The sequence below is a fragment of the Ochotona curzoniae genome, unplaced genomic scaffold (genome assembly GCF_017591425.1).
Source record: "Ochotona curzoniae isolate NIBS_2020 unplaced genomic scaffold, NIBS_Ocur_1.0 contig_4895, whole genome shotgun sequence".
Taxonomy (NCBI): domain Eukaryota; kingdom Metazoa; phylum Chordata; class Mammalia; order Lagomorpha; family Ochotonidae; genus Ochotona; species Ochotona curzoniae.
The window spans coordinates 42,504-57,546 of NW_024466413.1; the positions used below are offsets into that span (position 1 = coordinate 42,504).

General features: G+C 58.0%; 1 protein-coding gene across 4 annotated transcripts in view; it reads left to right on the forward strand.

The window, feature by feature from the left end:
• Positions 1 to 1,753: 1,753 nt before the first annotated feature.
• Positions 1,754 to 15,043, forward strand: part of AGO2 (argonaute RISC catalytic component 2) — a 69,566-nt gene continuing 56,276 nt past the window's right edge. For 2 of the 4 annotated variants that reach the window (XM_040988502.1, XM_040988501.1), the window contains exon 1: positions 1,755 to 1,836. In XM_040988502.1, coding sequence (XP_040844436.1) covers positions 1,815 to 1,836 — 22 coding nt within the window. In that variant the 5' untranslated portion in view covers positions 1,755 to 1,814. Of the gene's footprint in view, positions 1,837 to 15,043 lie in introns of all 4 variants that reach the window. The other 2 variants (XM_040988504.1, XM_040988505.1) reach the window with 2 other exon arrangements.

A 15,043-nucleotide genomic window follows, 5' to 3' on the forward strand; every position in this document is an offset into this window, starting at 1 on the left:
GTGCCTGCTGTGCCCCACCCCCTGCCTCTCCGCTCTCCTGGAGCATTCTTGATGGGAACTGCCTGTGACAGCCTGGGGCACCCCCTTCCCGGCAGTTAGAGGACCAGGCGCCTGGGGAAGGCAGGGCGGCCTTGCTGGCAGTGGGCCTGCGGCGGCCGCAGGGAGGGCTGGGCCGGAAGAGGGCGGCAGAGAGCGGCCGCGAGGGCCGGCCAGCCTGCTCCGGCCAGCACCCGGCTCCAGGGAAGGCTCAGGGACACGTGGTCCGGCTCCGCCTCCGGGAAAGGGGCCCTGGCCCGGGGGAGGCCGAGCCCCGTCCCTCCCCGGTGACAGCGCGGCCTTCGCTCGTGTGTGGGCGCCTGGGCAAGAGGAGCTGTGAGGAGCAGAGACAATACTGCCTTTAAAAAAATAATTTATTTTTTAATTGGAAAGTCATATACAGAGAGGAAGATCTTCCGTTCGTTAGTTCACTCCCCAAGTGGTCACAACGGCCGGTGCTATGCCAATCCAGAGCCAGGAGCCAGGAGCTTCTTCCAGGTCTCCCACGTGGGTGCAGGGTACCAAGGCTTTGGGCCGTCCTCGACTGCTTTCCCAGGCCACAGGCAGGGAGCTGGATGGGAAGCGGGGCTGCCGGGATTAGAACCTGAGCCCACATGGGATCCTGGCGTGTTCAAGGCGAGGACTTTAGCCGCTAGGCCACCATGCCCGGCCCAATACTGCTGATTCCTGGGGTCCAGCAGGGGGATGGGAGCGGCTCCAGCGCAGCCCGCGGTGTCCACCACGGGACCTCGAGGCAGGCTCCTGCCTGCGTCCTTGGACACGGCCAGCTCCGGGAGGCTGTCAGTGCGGACTCAGCCCTGAGTGCCCTTTGCGGGGCTGCACATGGCACACCCTGTCTCCTTCAGCAGCCGAGGCGGCAGGCCAGGCCCCACTGGGCTCGGATGCGCAGGGCTGCGTCCACCCCACCCTGCAGGCTTCAGGGGCTCCGGCGTGCGAAAGGACCCAGAGGAGGGCAGCCCACCGCAGGCCGGGCCCCCGTGGGCGCAGCAGGTCGCAGGGGCCCAGGCCGGGGTGCGAAGCGGAGGGGCCACTCGCGGGACTGCACCCCATTCTCATCTCACGCTGTCATGGGACCCCTGGCTGGCTGCCCCTTAAAGACTGATCAGCGGGAAACTGAGGAAGGCCCGATGGGGCAGCCGGAGGGGCGTCCCAGCAGGCCGCGGGAAGGCACCGAGGGCCCCGGCCGCCCCACCGCGGACACGCGCTCGGGCCCGCCGGTTCTTTGGGGGGGGTCTTCCCCCAAGTATGGGGCATGCCGGCAGGTGGCGATGTGGCCACGCGCAAGGGGCACGACGCGTTCAAGTTCAAGCTCCGGCTCCGGAGACGGCGTCCAGACCTCCGCGTTCCTTTAATAACTCAACTCGGAGCCGCCAGGGCCTCGGGAGTCCCAGCGCGCGCCGGCGCGGGGCCCGGGCGGGGGCACCGGCAGCGCCGCCCGCTCCCGCCGAGGGGGCACGCGTGGCCCAGCGGGCGGGCGCCCCGCACCCCGCACCCCGCGCGCGCCCCTCCCGGCCCGCCGAGCCCCCCGCGCCGCGCGCCGCCGCGGACCCGCCCTCGCGCCGCCTCCCGCCCTGCCCCTGCGCCCGCCTCCCCCGCCGCCTCCGCCCGCCGCCCCGGCCGCGTCGGGGAAACCTGTTCGGCGAGGCGGCGGCGCCGGGGCGGATCGTGCGGCCCGCGGCTCGCTCGCGGCTCGCGGCGTCGGGGCCCGTGGCGCGCGCGCGGCCGCCCCTCGGCCCGGAGCCCTCGGCGGCGCCACCATGTACTCGGGAGCCGGCCCCGGTGAGTCCGCGCGCTCGGGGCGCCGGCCCGGCCGCTCGCGCGCTCCTGCCCGCGGCGCGGCGGTTGGCGGGCGCGGGGCTCGCGGCCTGGGGCGGGAGGGGCGCGGCGGCGGGCCCGGCCGGCCCCCGGGGCTCCGTGTGGGGGGACGCGCGGCCCCGGCGCCCTCGGCCCCCGCGTGGTCGTCGGGGCTCCCGCGCGGCCTGCGCGCCCGGGTCCCGCGTCCTCGCCCGTGGCCGTGCGCGCCGGGCAGCAGGCCGGGCCGGAGCCGCCGCCGTGTAGGCCCGAGGCCCGCGCGGCTCGGCCTGCTGCTGCCCGGGCGGGGACGGTGGCCGTGGGGTCCGGGCGGGGCGGGACCCTCGGCGCCTTGGGGCTCCGGCCTGGAGGCGGGGGGGCGCCGAGGAGCTGTGGGTGACGGGAGCTCACCCACTTTCGTTTTCCGTTTTGCCAGCACTTCTCCGGGGCCCTCCCCCGAAGGAAAGTCTGGAAAGGCTGAGTTTGGTCAGCGTTGCGGGCTGAAGGGACGGGAAGCGGCTCCCCGAACCCCGAAACTGCGTGTGCCAAACACACTGGCTCCCTTATCCGAGTGCTAATTGCCTTTGGCGATTTACTGGGGCGAGAGGGGAGAAGTGTTGATTTGCTGAGCTCCCTTGCTTGGTAGTGGGCCTCTTGCTTGGGAAAAGTTCCAAAAAAACTTAAAGCAGTAACGCGTTTTTTAGAAAATTGTGCTCCCTTAAAGCAGAAAGGAAGGGTGGTTGGTTCGCTTGGCCAAGAAAACGCGCAGGTCTTATATATGGCTTCTGTGCCTGAGACCGCCGGGCACGTGGCTCCTAAATTTCCCGGGCAGCCCGCCTGGGAAGGGGCATCGCTCGCCTTTGTCCGCCAGGTCCCCGGCGGCTGCAGGCCCGGCGGGTCCGTTCTGGCTCATATTCCACAGCCTGTCGGCCTGCAGATCTGCTGCCCCAAGCCCAGTCGCACCCATTAACCTGATGGAGCCAGCTCTGCTCTCTGGTCAGTTAGTTCCTGGCCTTATCAATTCGCAGTATCTTTTGCCTGATATCACTTGCTAAGAAAGCTTTCCGGAGGCAGTTTGAAGGGTGGTGTGGCCCTGGGGGCTGGGGTTGGTCCCTGGGAGGCCCCACTTGGGCTGGCAGCCTTCCTGAAGTTGGAGGCCTGGGAAAAGTGAGGCTCCCTGAGCAAGGCCGGCTTCGGGGATAGTTATGTGGTTATTTGCTGGTCTAGTTCAAGTTGTCAGTGTTTACCGCTGGTGGTCAGCTTTGCAGGCTGAAGGGACAGGAAGCAGCATCCCAAACCCCGAAATAGCGTGTGCCGAAGCTGGTACAGCCCAGAAGCTGTGCCAAGGTCACGGAGCCGGCAGTGTTAGAGTGCTTGGGGCTGACTTCTCCACCTCCAGAGGAGCCACCGGGCAGTCCCCTTTGACCTTGACCCACAGTGAGCAATACCTGTTGAGCCCTCGCCCATGTCCAGTAAGACAGAGAGGAGGCTCAGGGAAGAGGGGCTAGTGGTTGTTCCCCTTGGAACAGGAGCACTCCAGGACTGCAGGCGGTGATGGCGGTGGCTCCATGCTGCAGTGTGGGGAGGGGGCCCTGCGAGGGGACAGCTAACTGTAGGCTAAGTGCTAGGTAATGGCAGGCTGGGAGTGGGGCCCGCCTGAGGCAGGGCAGCTGAGCAGCCGTGGCAAGGCTATCGCACAGCTTGGTTTGATTCTTCTTGGCTACACTTGATCGTCTTGCTCCAAAGGGATTTTTGGAGTGGTGTTTCTCCCTCATTGAGAGGCTTTGTGCTTGTCTAATTTAGAGTAATTAAAAGTAGAAAAATTGCCAATAGTTTTGCTGCTTCCATTTGTAACACTAAGCAACTTCCTAAATCAATTAACTTGAAAGGCGGGTTCACCCGCAGATCTGTACTGCTATACGCAGGTAGATACTGTGTTGCAACTGAGTTGTCATCTGGACTTCACAAAGTCAGGCCGGGCTGTTTCTGCACGCTTGGTTTGTTTATTGAAAGAATAGGTAGTTTAGGATGGCTGTGTTCCCGGTGAACTTGAGCTCTGATGCTGAACACATTCGTTGTATTTTTATACCATTTAAAAATGTTAACGTCTGAATGAGGTGAGCTGCTCCCTCCGGGTGTTGGGTCCCTCTCAGTATTGCTACATAGTAACCGGTGGCTTGGCTGAGAGCTGTCAGAGAGCATGGAGAATGTCCGTCCCCTGCTGTGCTCTCTGCCTTGCACCCTCCCTCCCTCTTCTCCCCCTAATAGGGCCTGTGGTCTGGAGGCACAGCAGCATGGTTGGGCTGGTTCTGCAGACTCCCCTGAGTACATCCTAAACTGGTTTTGGAAGAATTTAGATAAAAGTGGAAGGGAGGAAAATGAAAACAACAATAACAAACCAGCTCCTCTAAAACATGTATACAGGATTTTTAAGGTATTTATTTTTATTGGAAAGCAGACATACAGAGAGAAGGAGGGACAGAAAGATCTGTCTGCTGGTTCTCTCCCCGAGTGGCCTCAGCAGCTGGAGCTGAGCTGATCCAGAGCCAGGAGCTTCTTGTGGGTCTCCCACATAGGCACAGGGTTCCAAGGCTTTGGGCTATCCTCTACTACTTTCCCAGGCCACAAACAGGGGGCTGGATGGGAGAAGAGCAGCTAAGACAGGAACTGGCACCCGTATGAAATCTTGGGTGTGCAAGCTGAGGATTTAGTCACCAGGCTGTCGCACTGAGCCCTAAAAGCTATACAGTTTTAAGAAGCAGGATGGTTTTCACTTCTAATTCCTCTACCTAAGATATTAATTCAGTTGGAGTGTTTGTTTTTACTTTTTTTAAAAATTTGAGAGCGAGCCCCAGTTGCTGGTTCACTCCCCCAGTGCCTGCAGTGGCCTGGGCCTTGCTGCAGGTGGGAGTGGACTGCTGGTCTCCTGCATGGGTGCAGAGGCCCCGATGCTCTGAGGGTGTCTCCACCTTCAGGCTAAGTACCTTAGTCACAATTTATTTGCAGTCCGCTGTAACTTGCCATCTGATAAAAAGTTTTTGCTTCATTCATTGTTATTGTGAAGTTCCCAAATGGAATGTTCGATTTTTAAGTTTCTATCGTTGAGTGGCTTCAAGCACACCACATAAAAGCGGGGTGTCTGCGGTAGTGCTTTTCTTTGCCCACCACCAGACTGCCCACCTCTGCCTCCACGCCCTTTGCCATTGCCCTGTGGAGTGGCCCCAGCCAGGGGGCCTTTACCACACCTGTCCAGCTGTGTTCCAGAATGACCTGCTGTGGGCCTTGCTCGGAGAGGCCTCGCGGGGACTGATTCCCGCGTGTGTTCCGGGCAGGGCTTGGGAAGGCTTCCTGTGTTTCTCCAGTTGCGCTTGCAGGGGAACCGGGCTTTGGGTGGTTCTGTTCTGGCATATTCGTGTAGAAATGGTTCTCACTGATCACATGAGACATTTGCCCAGTCCCCTCCCAGTCTCGGGTGGGAAGGGCTGTCTGGAGTGAGATGGGGAGAAGAGGTGTGTCCTTAGCTACCTTCTGCCCTTATCTCCTCCCAGCTGTTCTCCACCTCCCAGCTCCACCCAGGCCCCAGCCCCCTGTCCTGATGCCCTGGCACACAGCACATTTCTCCGCTCCTGCCTGGTGCCAAGGTGTTAACTGGTGAAGAGAGCAGAATTCCATTAAGTGACATGATTTTCTTCTCTACTTTCCCCTAAAGATTAAGAACCCAATACGACTCTTCTTTGGTCCACAATTCTGCGACCAGATGCCTAATCACTTCTTTTTTTTTTTTTTTTTAAAGATTTATTTTTATTATTTTTTCATTGGAAAGGCGGATATACAGAGAGGAGAGACAGAGAGGAAGATCTTCCGTCCGATGATTCACTCCCCAAGTGAGCACAACGGGCCGAAACTATGCCGATCCGAAGCCAGGAGCCTCTTCCGGGTCTCCCACGCGGGTGCAGGTTCCCAAAGCTTTGGGCTGTCCTCGACTGCTTTCCCAGGCCACAGGCAGGGAGCTGGAAGGGAAGCGGGGCTGCCAGAATTAGAACCGGCGCCCATATGGGATCCCGGGCGTGCAAGGCGAGGACCTTTAACCACTTGCGCCACCGCGCCGGGCCCCACCTAATCACTTCTAATTAAAGATTCGTTTGCTTGAAGGGTAGCGTTACATAGGGAAAGGCTGACGGAGATCTGCTTGTTCACTGCTCAGATCATGGCAGTGGCCAGAGCTGGGCTGGTCTGAATCGATGAGCTGGGAACTCTAACCATTCTGTTGTGGACACAAAGGGCGCAAGTCCTTGGGCCGTCCTCTGCTGCTTCCCCAGGCACAGCAACAGGGAGCTGGACGGGAAGCAGGGCAGCTGGACCTTGAGCCAGCACCCATATTGGATACCAGTGTCCCAGAGGTGGCTTTACCCACTTATGCGACAATGCTGGCCCCTAATTTCTCTTGGGGATGGCTTGTACACTTAGGGCAACCAAGAAGTGTACCCTCAGAATTGAGCCCCTGGCCCGGTGCGATGGCGCAGTGGTTAAAGTCCTCACCTTGCATGCCCGGGATCCCATATGGGTGCCAGTTCTAATCCCGGCAGCCCCACTTCCCTTCTAGCTCCCTGCCTGTGGCCCGGGAAGGCAGTCGAGGACAGCCCAAAGCTTTGGGACCCTGCACCCACGTAGGAGACCCGGAAGAGGTTCCTGGCTTCGGATCGGCATAGCATCAGCCATTGCGCTCACTTGGGGAGTGAATCATCGGACGGAAGATCTTCCTCTCTGTCTCTCCTCTCTGTATATCCGCCCTTCCAATAAAAAAAATTTTTTAAAAATCTTAAAAAAAAAAAAACTGAGCCCCTGCAGGGGTAACACTGGGCACTGCCTGGGGCAGCAGATGCAAACATTGAATCAAGCATATATCTCAAACGCATTTATCTCACTTCTTTGAAAGGCTGAGTGACAGAAAGGGAGCTACAGTTAGTCTTCCGTCTGCTGATTCGCTGCTCCAAGGGCCGTACTAGTCGGGGCTGGGCCAGGCTGGAGCCGGGAACCTGAACTCCGATTGCATCCCTCATGTGGGTGCCGGGATCCAAGTCCTTGGGCCAGCCTCCACTGCTTCCCTCGATGCGTTAGCAGGAGCTGGGTGGCAAGTGGGCAGCTGGGACTCTTAACTGCTGCTCTTGACAACTGCTGTACCAGAGCCCTAATTCCAGATTGGTACCACTGCAGGCTGCCGTGTGTGCCTGTCTGCTCAGCTGTCTAATGGGAACCGAGTTCCCCCAGGCTTGTAGGTGTTGGGCCAGGTGCCTGAGACTCCCTGCTGTCATCTCAGCCCCTTGTCATGGCCAGCGTGTGGACAGACACAAGCTGAGCTGTTGCTCCTGCCCTGCCTGCGCCCGCCTGCCTGTAGTGGCATTCGTTCCCCGTGGATCTTGGTTTCCTGGTCTGTCATGCAGGGTGTTCAGCCTGCATCAATGTCTACACCCCATGAGGCTTGTTCTCGTCTGGCCTTCCTGCAGCTTGTCTTTGCTGTGCCAGGTGGGCCAGAGCTCACATCCGTACACCAAGTTGTTGGCAGTATTCTGGCTTAGTGGGTTGAACTGGACCTGGGGTGCTGCCTCTAGGTAGCACCTAACACTGAGCAAAAAAACTATTGAACGCCAGGAAAGAATAAAGACTGCCCCCCCCCCCCGGGCACCGTGTCCTACTGCCAGGCTACTGGCCTCCCAGGCTGCAGGCCCAGCTGGGTCAGGAGCCAGGGAAACGGACAGCAGTTGGTGGGTCTGCAGGGAAGGGGACACAGGCAGAGGTGAGGGAATACGGGCAGCTTGGTGGCTGGTTATCTAAAAGCTGAGTTTTGGAAGGTGAGGCGCGTGCATGTGGCATGCAGAGGTGCCCTGGCTCTGAGCCCCTCAAGTCCCTGAGGGCGTCCCAGAGCAGCCCACCTGGACACCCCAGGGTCGGTATGCGTGGTGTGCGTGGGAGAGGCCTGGGCCTGTGGCTGCTTGCTGAGTGGGTGGAGTGCTAGGGGCTCTGGTTGTTCTGGAGCGTCACTGCAGTGCAGGGCTGGGCTCTGGCAGCTGGGGCAGGGGCAAGTGAAGATGGACAGCTCTGAGCAGGTTCCCCCTCTGGCTCCCGCACTGGGCGTGCGCAGGAACCCCTTGTCCTACTGTGTGCAGGAGGAGGTAGTGGTGAGGCAGGGGCTCCTGTGGTGTGAGTGTGTGGGCCCCAGAGCACCCCCTTTCTGCTCTGTGACTTGGGCCAGACACAGGACTTTCCATGCAGTGGTGCCCACCTGAGGTTGTTGTGTGGATGAGCCTGTGGGTACCATGGGGGAGGGACATGGGTTTGTCCAGGGTCCAAGGAGGCTGTGTCCAGGGAAGCCATTCCTGGGTAATGCCCCTTTTTGGAGGGGACGAGGGCTGGCAGGAGAGGCATGGGTGGGGCGCAGTGGAGAAGGCAGTGCTGGAGGGCAGGGCTCTGCATACAGTTGGCATTAGAAGGACCCAGGGAAGCAGAGAAGGGTGGGGACCTGGTATAGACCTCAAGTTCCCCCTTAGCCTCTGCCCTGAGGACTTGAGGAAGCCATTTTGCCAACATCTCAAATAATGGCCCTTCAGGTGGACTTGGCACCCACTGGTGTGGAGAGTGGACTGAGGGAGAAGGCCAGAATGGGAACCCATGGCAGCCCAAGACTAGGGAAGTTTCTAGAAAGTGGTGCATGAATGGTCCCTGGAGCCAAGAGGACTGTGAATGGACCACACACCATCATCTTGTGGCCTTTTCATTTCTGATGCAGATCAAGTCTGATGGCCAAGCACCCTACTGCTTGCCACCAGCACAGCCTGGGCGGCGTCCCCCTGGGAACTGAGCCAGGGGGTTCTTGAGGGTGTGAGTGGGGTAAAAGCCATTCCGTACCCGTGTCTGAGAGAGAACTGTGTTGAGCCATGGGGCAGGTGGCCACTGACCCGCAGGCCTCACTGCCGCAGACCCTGGCTTCTGGGAGTCGCGCCCCGCAGTGGCTCTGGAACCACGTTTGGTTCTCCCAGCATGTTCTCAGTGTTTCAGCTCTGAAAGTGGCACTTACAGATCTTTGTCGCAGAGGCAGTAGCTGGAGGCTCTGCTGTACCCAGGCTCCCAGCTTCCTGGCTCTGACACTACGAGACACACCTGCCTGGCTGAGGGCTGGTGCAGCCTTGCTCTGGAACCTGGGCTGTATCTGAGTCTGTATGTGGTGGGGTAGAGGAGACCACCTTGAGGCCTCAGGGGGGCCAGGAGCTCCCCATGCCCAGCACTGGCATGCTGTGCCAAGGGCATTCTTGGTGGTAATTTGTTTCTTTCTCTAGGAGTAAAGGAGTTGATAGTGAAATGTGAGGAGTAGGTGGGGCCAGAGCGAAGGATGAGCTGGGGGAAGGGAAGACTGTCCCCACCACACTGCAGTGAAAGTCCCCTCAACTCTGGCCACCCCACCTGCCACCTGCAGGGACCTCTGCCCGCATGGTACAGAGGAGGCAGGCCCCAAGGTGCTGCATGCCAGCGAGCTGTGTGGCCTGCCTGTGCCTGGCTTTGTGCACGGGGGCTGCTCTCCTCCCCGCCTGCTTGTCCTGGGCCTCTGGGTCTGCACTTTTCAGGCGGGGGTCAAGAGACATTCACAGACAGGATCCCGGATGAGTGACATCCTCAAGTGTTGGGTGGCCTTGACTTCCGTGTGATCCCCACGCACCAAGGGAGCAGCAGGAGAGGCACTGGCCTGCTCACAGTTCTGGAGGGTGGGTCAACAGGGGGCTGCCTTGTTTCCTGCCCTGGTGCAATGACTGTCCCACAAAGGGTGTGCTTTGCTACCTGTTGGACACATGGCTCCGAGAACAGACTCTCAGGACACGGCCTGCGGGCCACTGCCTCGCAGCCTCACGTTGTGGGTGCCAGAGGCTCCAGGGAGGCTCAGGGGTGGGCCGGCTCCCTGTTCTGGCGCTGTCGATTCCTGGGCTCTCCAAAGAGTGTGGCTTCTGATGTGTTCAGGAATGTTAGAGGACCGTCTGAGCCGGCCCAGGAGGTGGTTGTTGAAGACAGGAAGTGCGGCCATTGATCAGAGGCAGCGGCGGCCCGGACCAGGGGAAGCCCCAGAGGCAGTACCATCTGGGTGGAGCTTGAGTGGTACAGCAGGTGCCCGGAAAGAGGCGTGCGCCAGTGGGGGGGGGCGGGCACAGGGGGTAGCCTGAGGCCAGGGCAGGCCTGTGAGGAAGGAACGAAGAAGCCAAGAGCCACGCCCTGTGTTGTAGTGGTTTTTTTTTTATTTTTATTTTTTTTTTAAAGATTTATTATTTTTTTTTTTTATTATTTTTTCATTGGAAAGGCAGATATACAGAGAGGAGAGACAGAGAGGAAGATCTTCCATCCGATGTTTCACTCCCCAAGTGAGCGCAACGGTCCATGCTATGCCGATCCGAAGCCAGGAGCCTCTTCCGGGTCTCCCACGCGGGTGCAGGGTCCCAAAGCTTTGGGCTGTCCTTGACTGCTTTCCCAGGCCACAAGCAGGGAGCTGGAAGGGAAGCGGGGCTGCCGGGATTAGAACCGGCGCCCATATGGGATCCCGGGCGTGCAAGGCGAGGACCTTAACCACTTGCGCCACCGCGCCGGGCCCATGTTGTAGTGGTTTTGAGGGGACCCTGGTGGGGCGGATGCAGATGGGAGCCAGGAGCAGCTGGAGGGAGGGAATGCCTCCCGAAGCTGCTGGCACGTGGTGCAGAAGTACCACCTTGGCTCGTGTGGCCCTGTCAGGCTTAGTGCTGCTCGAGACCAGTCACAGTCCCTGCCATAGAAGGGTTAAAAAAGAGTTATTATGGTTTTTAAAATTATCATTTTTTGAGGTTTACTTATTAACTTGAGAGACTGAGAAACAGCTCTTTCCCCAGCTGGTTTACCCAGGTGGCCTGGGGTGTGCTGGAGCTGGGAGGCAGCCGCCCCAGTGTCCCAACACTTGAGCCCCCAGCTGCTGCTCTCCTAGGTGCACTAGCAGGAATCTGGACTGGAAGTGGAGCAGCCAGATGGGATGTGGGCATCCCATACGGTGACTTGATGCATTTTGCCTCACTGCCTGCCCCCACGTCTTATTGGCAAACATCTCAGGAGCCATCCCTGGAGATCAGGCTGCGTCCGGCCCTCTCACAGCCCCCTCCCGCCTGCTGTGGCCAGGCGTCCGAGGAGGTTTCTCCCAGGGCTTAGGTCGCTGTTTGCCCCGTGATATCCGTGTCTCCATTCATCAGATGTGAGGCTCTGACTGTCTCCTTGGGCCCCAGGCTTGCCGGTACTGGGCAGGCTCTGTGGGCTGACCGCCTCTTCTTGGGTCCCTCTGTCCTGTGTGTCCTGGCTGCAGGGCCGCCGGCCGGTGCAGGGGAAGGCAGGTTCCAGGGCGCACTGGCGTGGAGTTCCCGGCTGGCACTGTTGCTCCCAGGCCCTGATCACTTGTGGTAGGTGGTTGTGCTCCGACATGGTCTGATTCTGCTTCTGTCCCTGGACTCTGTTCAGCTCTTTAGTCTGGGTGTGTTTTGAGAGGGGCAGGAGCATCTGTGAATGGCAGAAAGCTGGGAGAGGTGCTGGTCCCAGCCTGCTGCTGCTGCAGGTGGCATAGCAGGGCGGAGAGCCCTGAGAGGGGCTTGGTAATGAGTCCCTCCGGGGTTTGATGGATGGGTGACAGGCTGGAGCCCTTGGGGTGAGGCCAGGAGGGCAGGCCTAAAGCAGGCCAAGGCAGTGGACAGTGTGGGCCTGGGGAGAAGGCTGCCTCCCAACGAAGGGTGTGGGTGGGGAACAGTGAGTGGGTCATAGGCAGGCAGCCACACGAGGGCCTGTTAGTGGCCCGGGCCCTCGCTTCCTGGCTTGCTCTGTGCGTGGCAGGCTTGCCTGGTGCATGGCAGCTGCCCTTTGCTCATCCGGTGCTCGCTCTTGTAATTGTTTCTCATGTAAGTCTGCTGCACTGACACCTGTGAATGCTTTGAGGCAAATCTGGCAGGCGTCTGCCTAAGCTGCCAGTGGGCAGTGCTGTTGTGGGGCACTTGGAATGGAGCTGGCATCCCCGTGCAAGGCACCCTTCACCAGGGGTCTGCTCTCTGCCTCTTGACTTGCCTAAGGGACAGAGGTACCTGGAGAGGGCACGGTCACCCAACCTCCACCTGTCCTCCAAGCCTTCCAGCCCTGTCTGGGTGGCCCAGGTGGAGACCGCACCAGGATTTGTGTTAGAGCCTGGTGGGGCCTGCCTGCTTCTGCTTGCTTAGGTCTAGCCCAGAGCCATGCGCTCACGAGATGGGCGGCCAAGCTGATGACCAGAGCTGCGCTAGCCCAGCTGGGAACCCCTTCCGGGGCTCCTGGCTTGTTACAGGGGCCCAAGGTCTCGGGTTGTCCATTGCTCTTCCAGGCTGTAGTCTGGGAGCTGGATGGCAGCTGGAAGGCCTGGACTCGAACCAGCACCTGTGCGGGCTGCCAGCCCCTATAGCTGCCTGCTAAAGAAGGTCAATGCGAAGCATGCCTGGCAGTGTTGGTTCTCGGGGCAGCTGGGGTCAGACACTGGTGGGGGAGGGGCTGCGCTTCTCTCACCCGCAGGCTGCTCTTACATAAGTGTGGCCCATCATTTGAGGCTGTGGCATTGCCACCTTTTAGTGGCATCTTCTAGAAGGGAGCTAAAGAAAAAATGTTGGGTGGAGAAGATTCCTTTTCAAATAAGTGCCATAGGATAAATAGCTAAGATGATGGGATTTGCTGGGAAGTTGTGGGGCCCTGTGTGGTACTGAGTGTGTGTGTGTGTACATCTTTGCAAGAGAAGCTCAGGACCAGCCTGAGCTTGGCAAGGTCAGCCTGTGTCCCCCACCTCCTCTGGGCTGCCTGAACTAAGGCTGGTGCTCAGGGGGAGGGAATGGCCCGGGCGCTATCAGTGCTGGCCACCAGGGGCAGGGCGGGTGGCGCCTAGGTGCTGGAGTGTGCCATCTTGGCCGCCTGCCCTTCAGCGATGAGGCAGGCTCTGCTGAGTGTTCTAGAAAGCTTGTGTGTGAAGCATGGTGTGAGGACAAGGGTGTGCATCCAAGGCTGAAGTGGCCGGCTGAGGGGTGCACTTCCCCGTTTCTCAGTGCTGGCTCCGCATGCAGCCCTTGCTTCGGGCGGACACTGGGGCTGCTGCCCACTGGCTGCGGGCGTCCCTGGGCTGCTGGAAAAGGGAAGGTGAAACCAGTGGGACTTGCAGAGGTAGGAAGTTGTTTCCAGGTCCCCAGTCTTTAAAAAACAAGTAAACAAAAAAGCTGGAAGTGAAATCACATGCCACAAAATGAGTTACTGGAAACAGCTGGGTAGCATTCCGTACGCTTGGGGTGCTGGTGGGCATCGCTCCATCCTTAGCCGAGGGGACCCGGCGTCTGCCTCCTGTGGTCGCACATTTCATTCCAGGGGAGTGACAACAGAGGGCCCTTTGTGCGGCTCCGCTGGCTAAGCAGAGCAGTAAGGCATCTCAGATATTTTTATGGCCGTGTACTCCGTTGCGTGGACTTACAGACCACAGGGAATGTGTGTATCCGTGTACTTCCTGGCCGTTCTGTGAACAGTGTGGGTGAGTGTGCACGTGCCTGGGTGCCCCATGTCCTGTGACGTGGGTGGTCTGCGTCCGGTGCTGTGCGTAGCTGTCGGGATCTTTTCCCACAGGCCGCTTCATGTTTCACTCCCATCACTGGAGGGGAGGTTTGGTTTCCCTACATCCTTGTCATCACTGCTCGCTCTGTCTTAGCCTTTTGCAGACTGAGGTTTATTTGTTTTTATTGGGAAGGCAGATCAGATTTGTGGAGAGAAGGAGACAGATTTTTTTCACCCATCCTCTGGTTCACTCCCCAAATGGCTGCAACAGCTGCAGCTGAGCTGATCCGAAGCCAAGAGCCAGGTGCAGGGTCCCAAGGCATTGGGCCGTCCTCTACTGCTTTCCCAGGCCACAAGCAGGGAGCTGGATGGGAAGTGGAGCAGCCAGGCCCGTGTGGGGTCCCAGTGCTTACAAGGTGAGGATCCAGGCATTGAACCATCACATCAAGCCCAGAGTGAAAATTTTTTTAAATTTTATTTCTTTTTATTATTATCATTTTATGATAGAGTTCCATAGACCCTGGGACTTCCCCAATTCCCCCCTCACTGAGCTCCCCTGCATCATTACTATACTGTAGTTCTCACACAGTCATAGTCCACCATTGCGGGCATGGACAGTGGTAGAGCCCAGCATCCTATTGTCAAGATACAGTAAACAGTTTCATTGGGAGTCCATCTTTGTCAGGAGGTACAGATGCATACTGCGTTGTATCCTCACATCTGGATACAATAGTCTCCATTACGCAGTTATTACACATCCCCTTAAATGAAATGCCACAATACAAAATCAATAGGAAGATAAGAAATTAACAACACCATGAAGTTAAATAACATGCTACTGAATGACTAATGTGTCGCTGAAGAAATGCAAAAGAAAATCAAGAACCTTCTTGAAGAATATGGTGCTTCTGTATGATCTATGAATCATTGAGGAATTTAATCAAAAGGAAGTGTTTTGAAGAGGTGAAACTAATTTAAAAAAATCAAAGTCCATAGGATTTAGTTTCTGCTCATTTTTGTTAGTGAAATGTGTCTTCTGTAGGCAACGAATAGATGGGTTTTGTTTTTTAATCCAGTCTATTAATCTGTGACATTTGATTGATGAGTTTAAGCCATTTATATTCAGGGTTAATGCAAATAGGTGGTAATTTGGTTCTATTGTTTTAGTAGTGGGTTGTTCATTGATTTAGTCTTCTGTTATTTTGCTAGGATGTTCTTTGCATTTGCCTTGTTTTTGGTGGGTGCTATTCCTTTTCTCTGTCGAGAACCTCTTGGACTGTGCTGGCCTCTGCACTTGTTAGTACGTACAAGAATCTGGTCTGGGAACACCCCAGACAGAGTTTGTTTGGGGATCCCCCCAGTCTAACTGCTGGACTCAGAACCCTAACCAAGGAAAGACCAGAGGACAGAGCAAGTCAATCAACCACCTCAGCTGTATGTTGGCAGTGAAAAACTGGGCAAATGGAGACTCTGTGATGGACTGCGTGAATCGTAGATTCTTCAGCCACCTCATCGTGCTTGGAGTGGTGAGACTGGCAGCAATTCATAACTGCTGAACTATGAAAACCACTTGAGCAAGACCCTCGGAGCAAGACCCACGTTG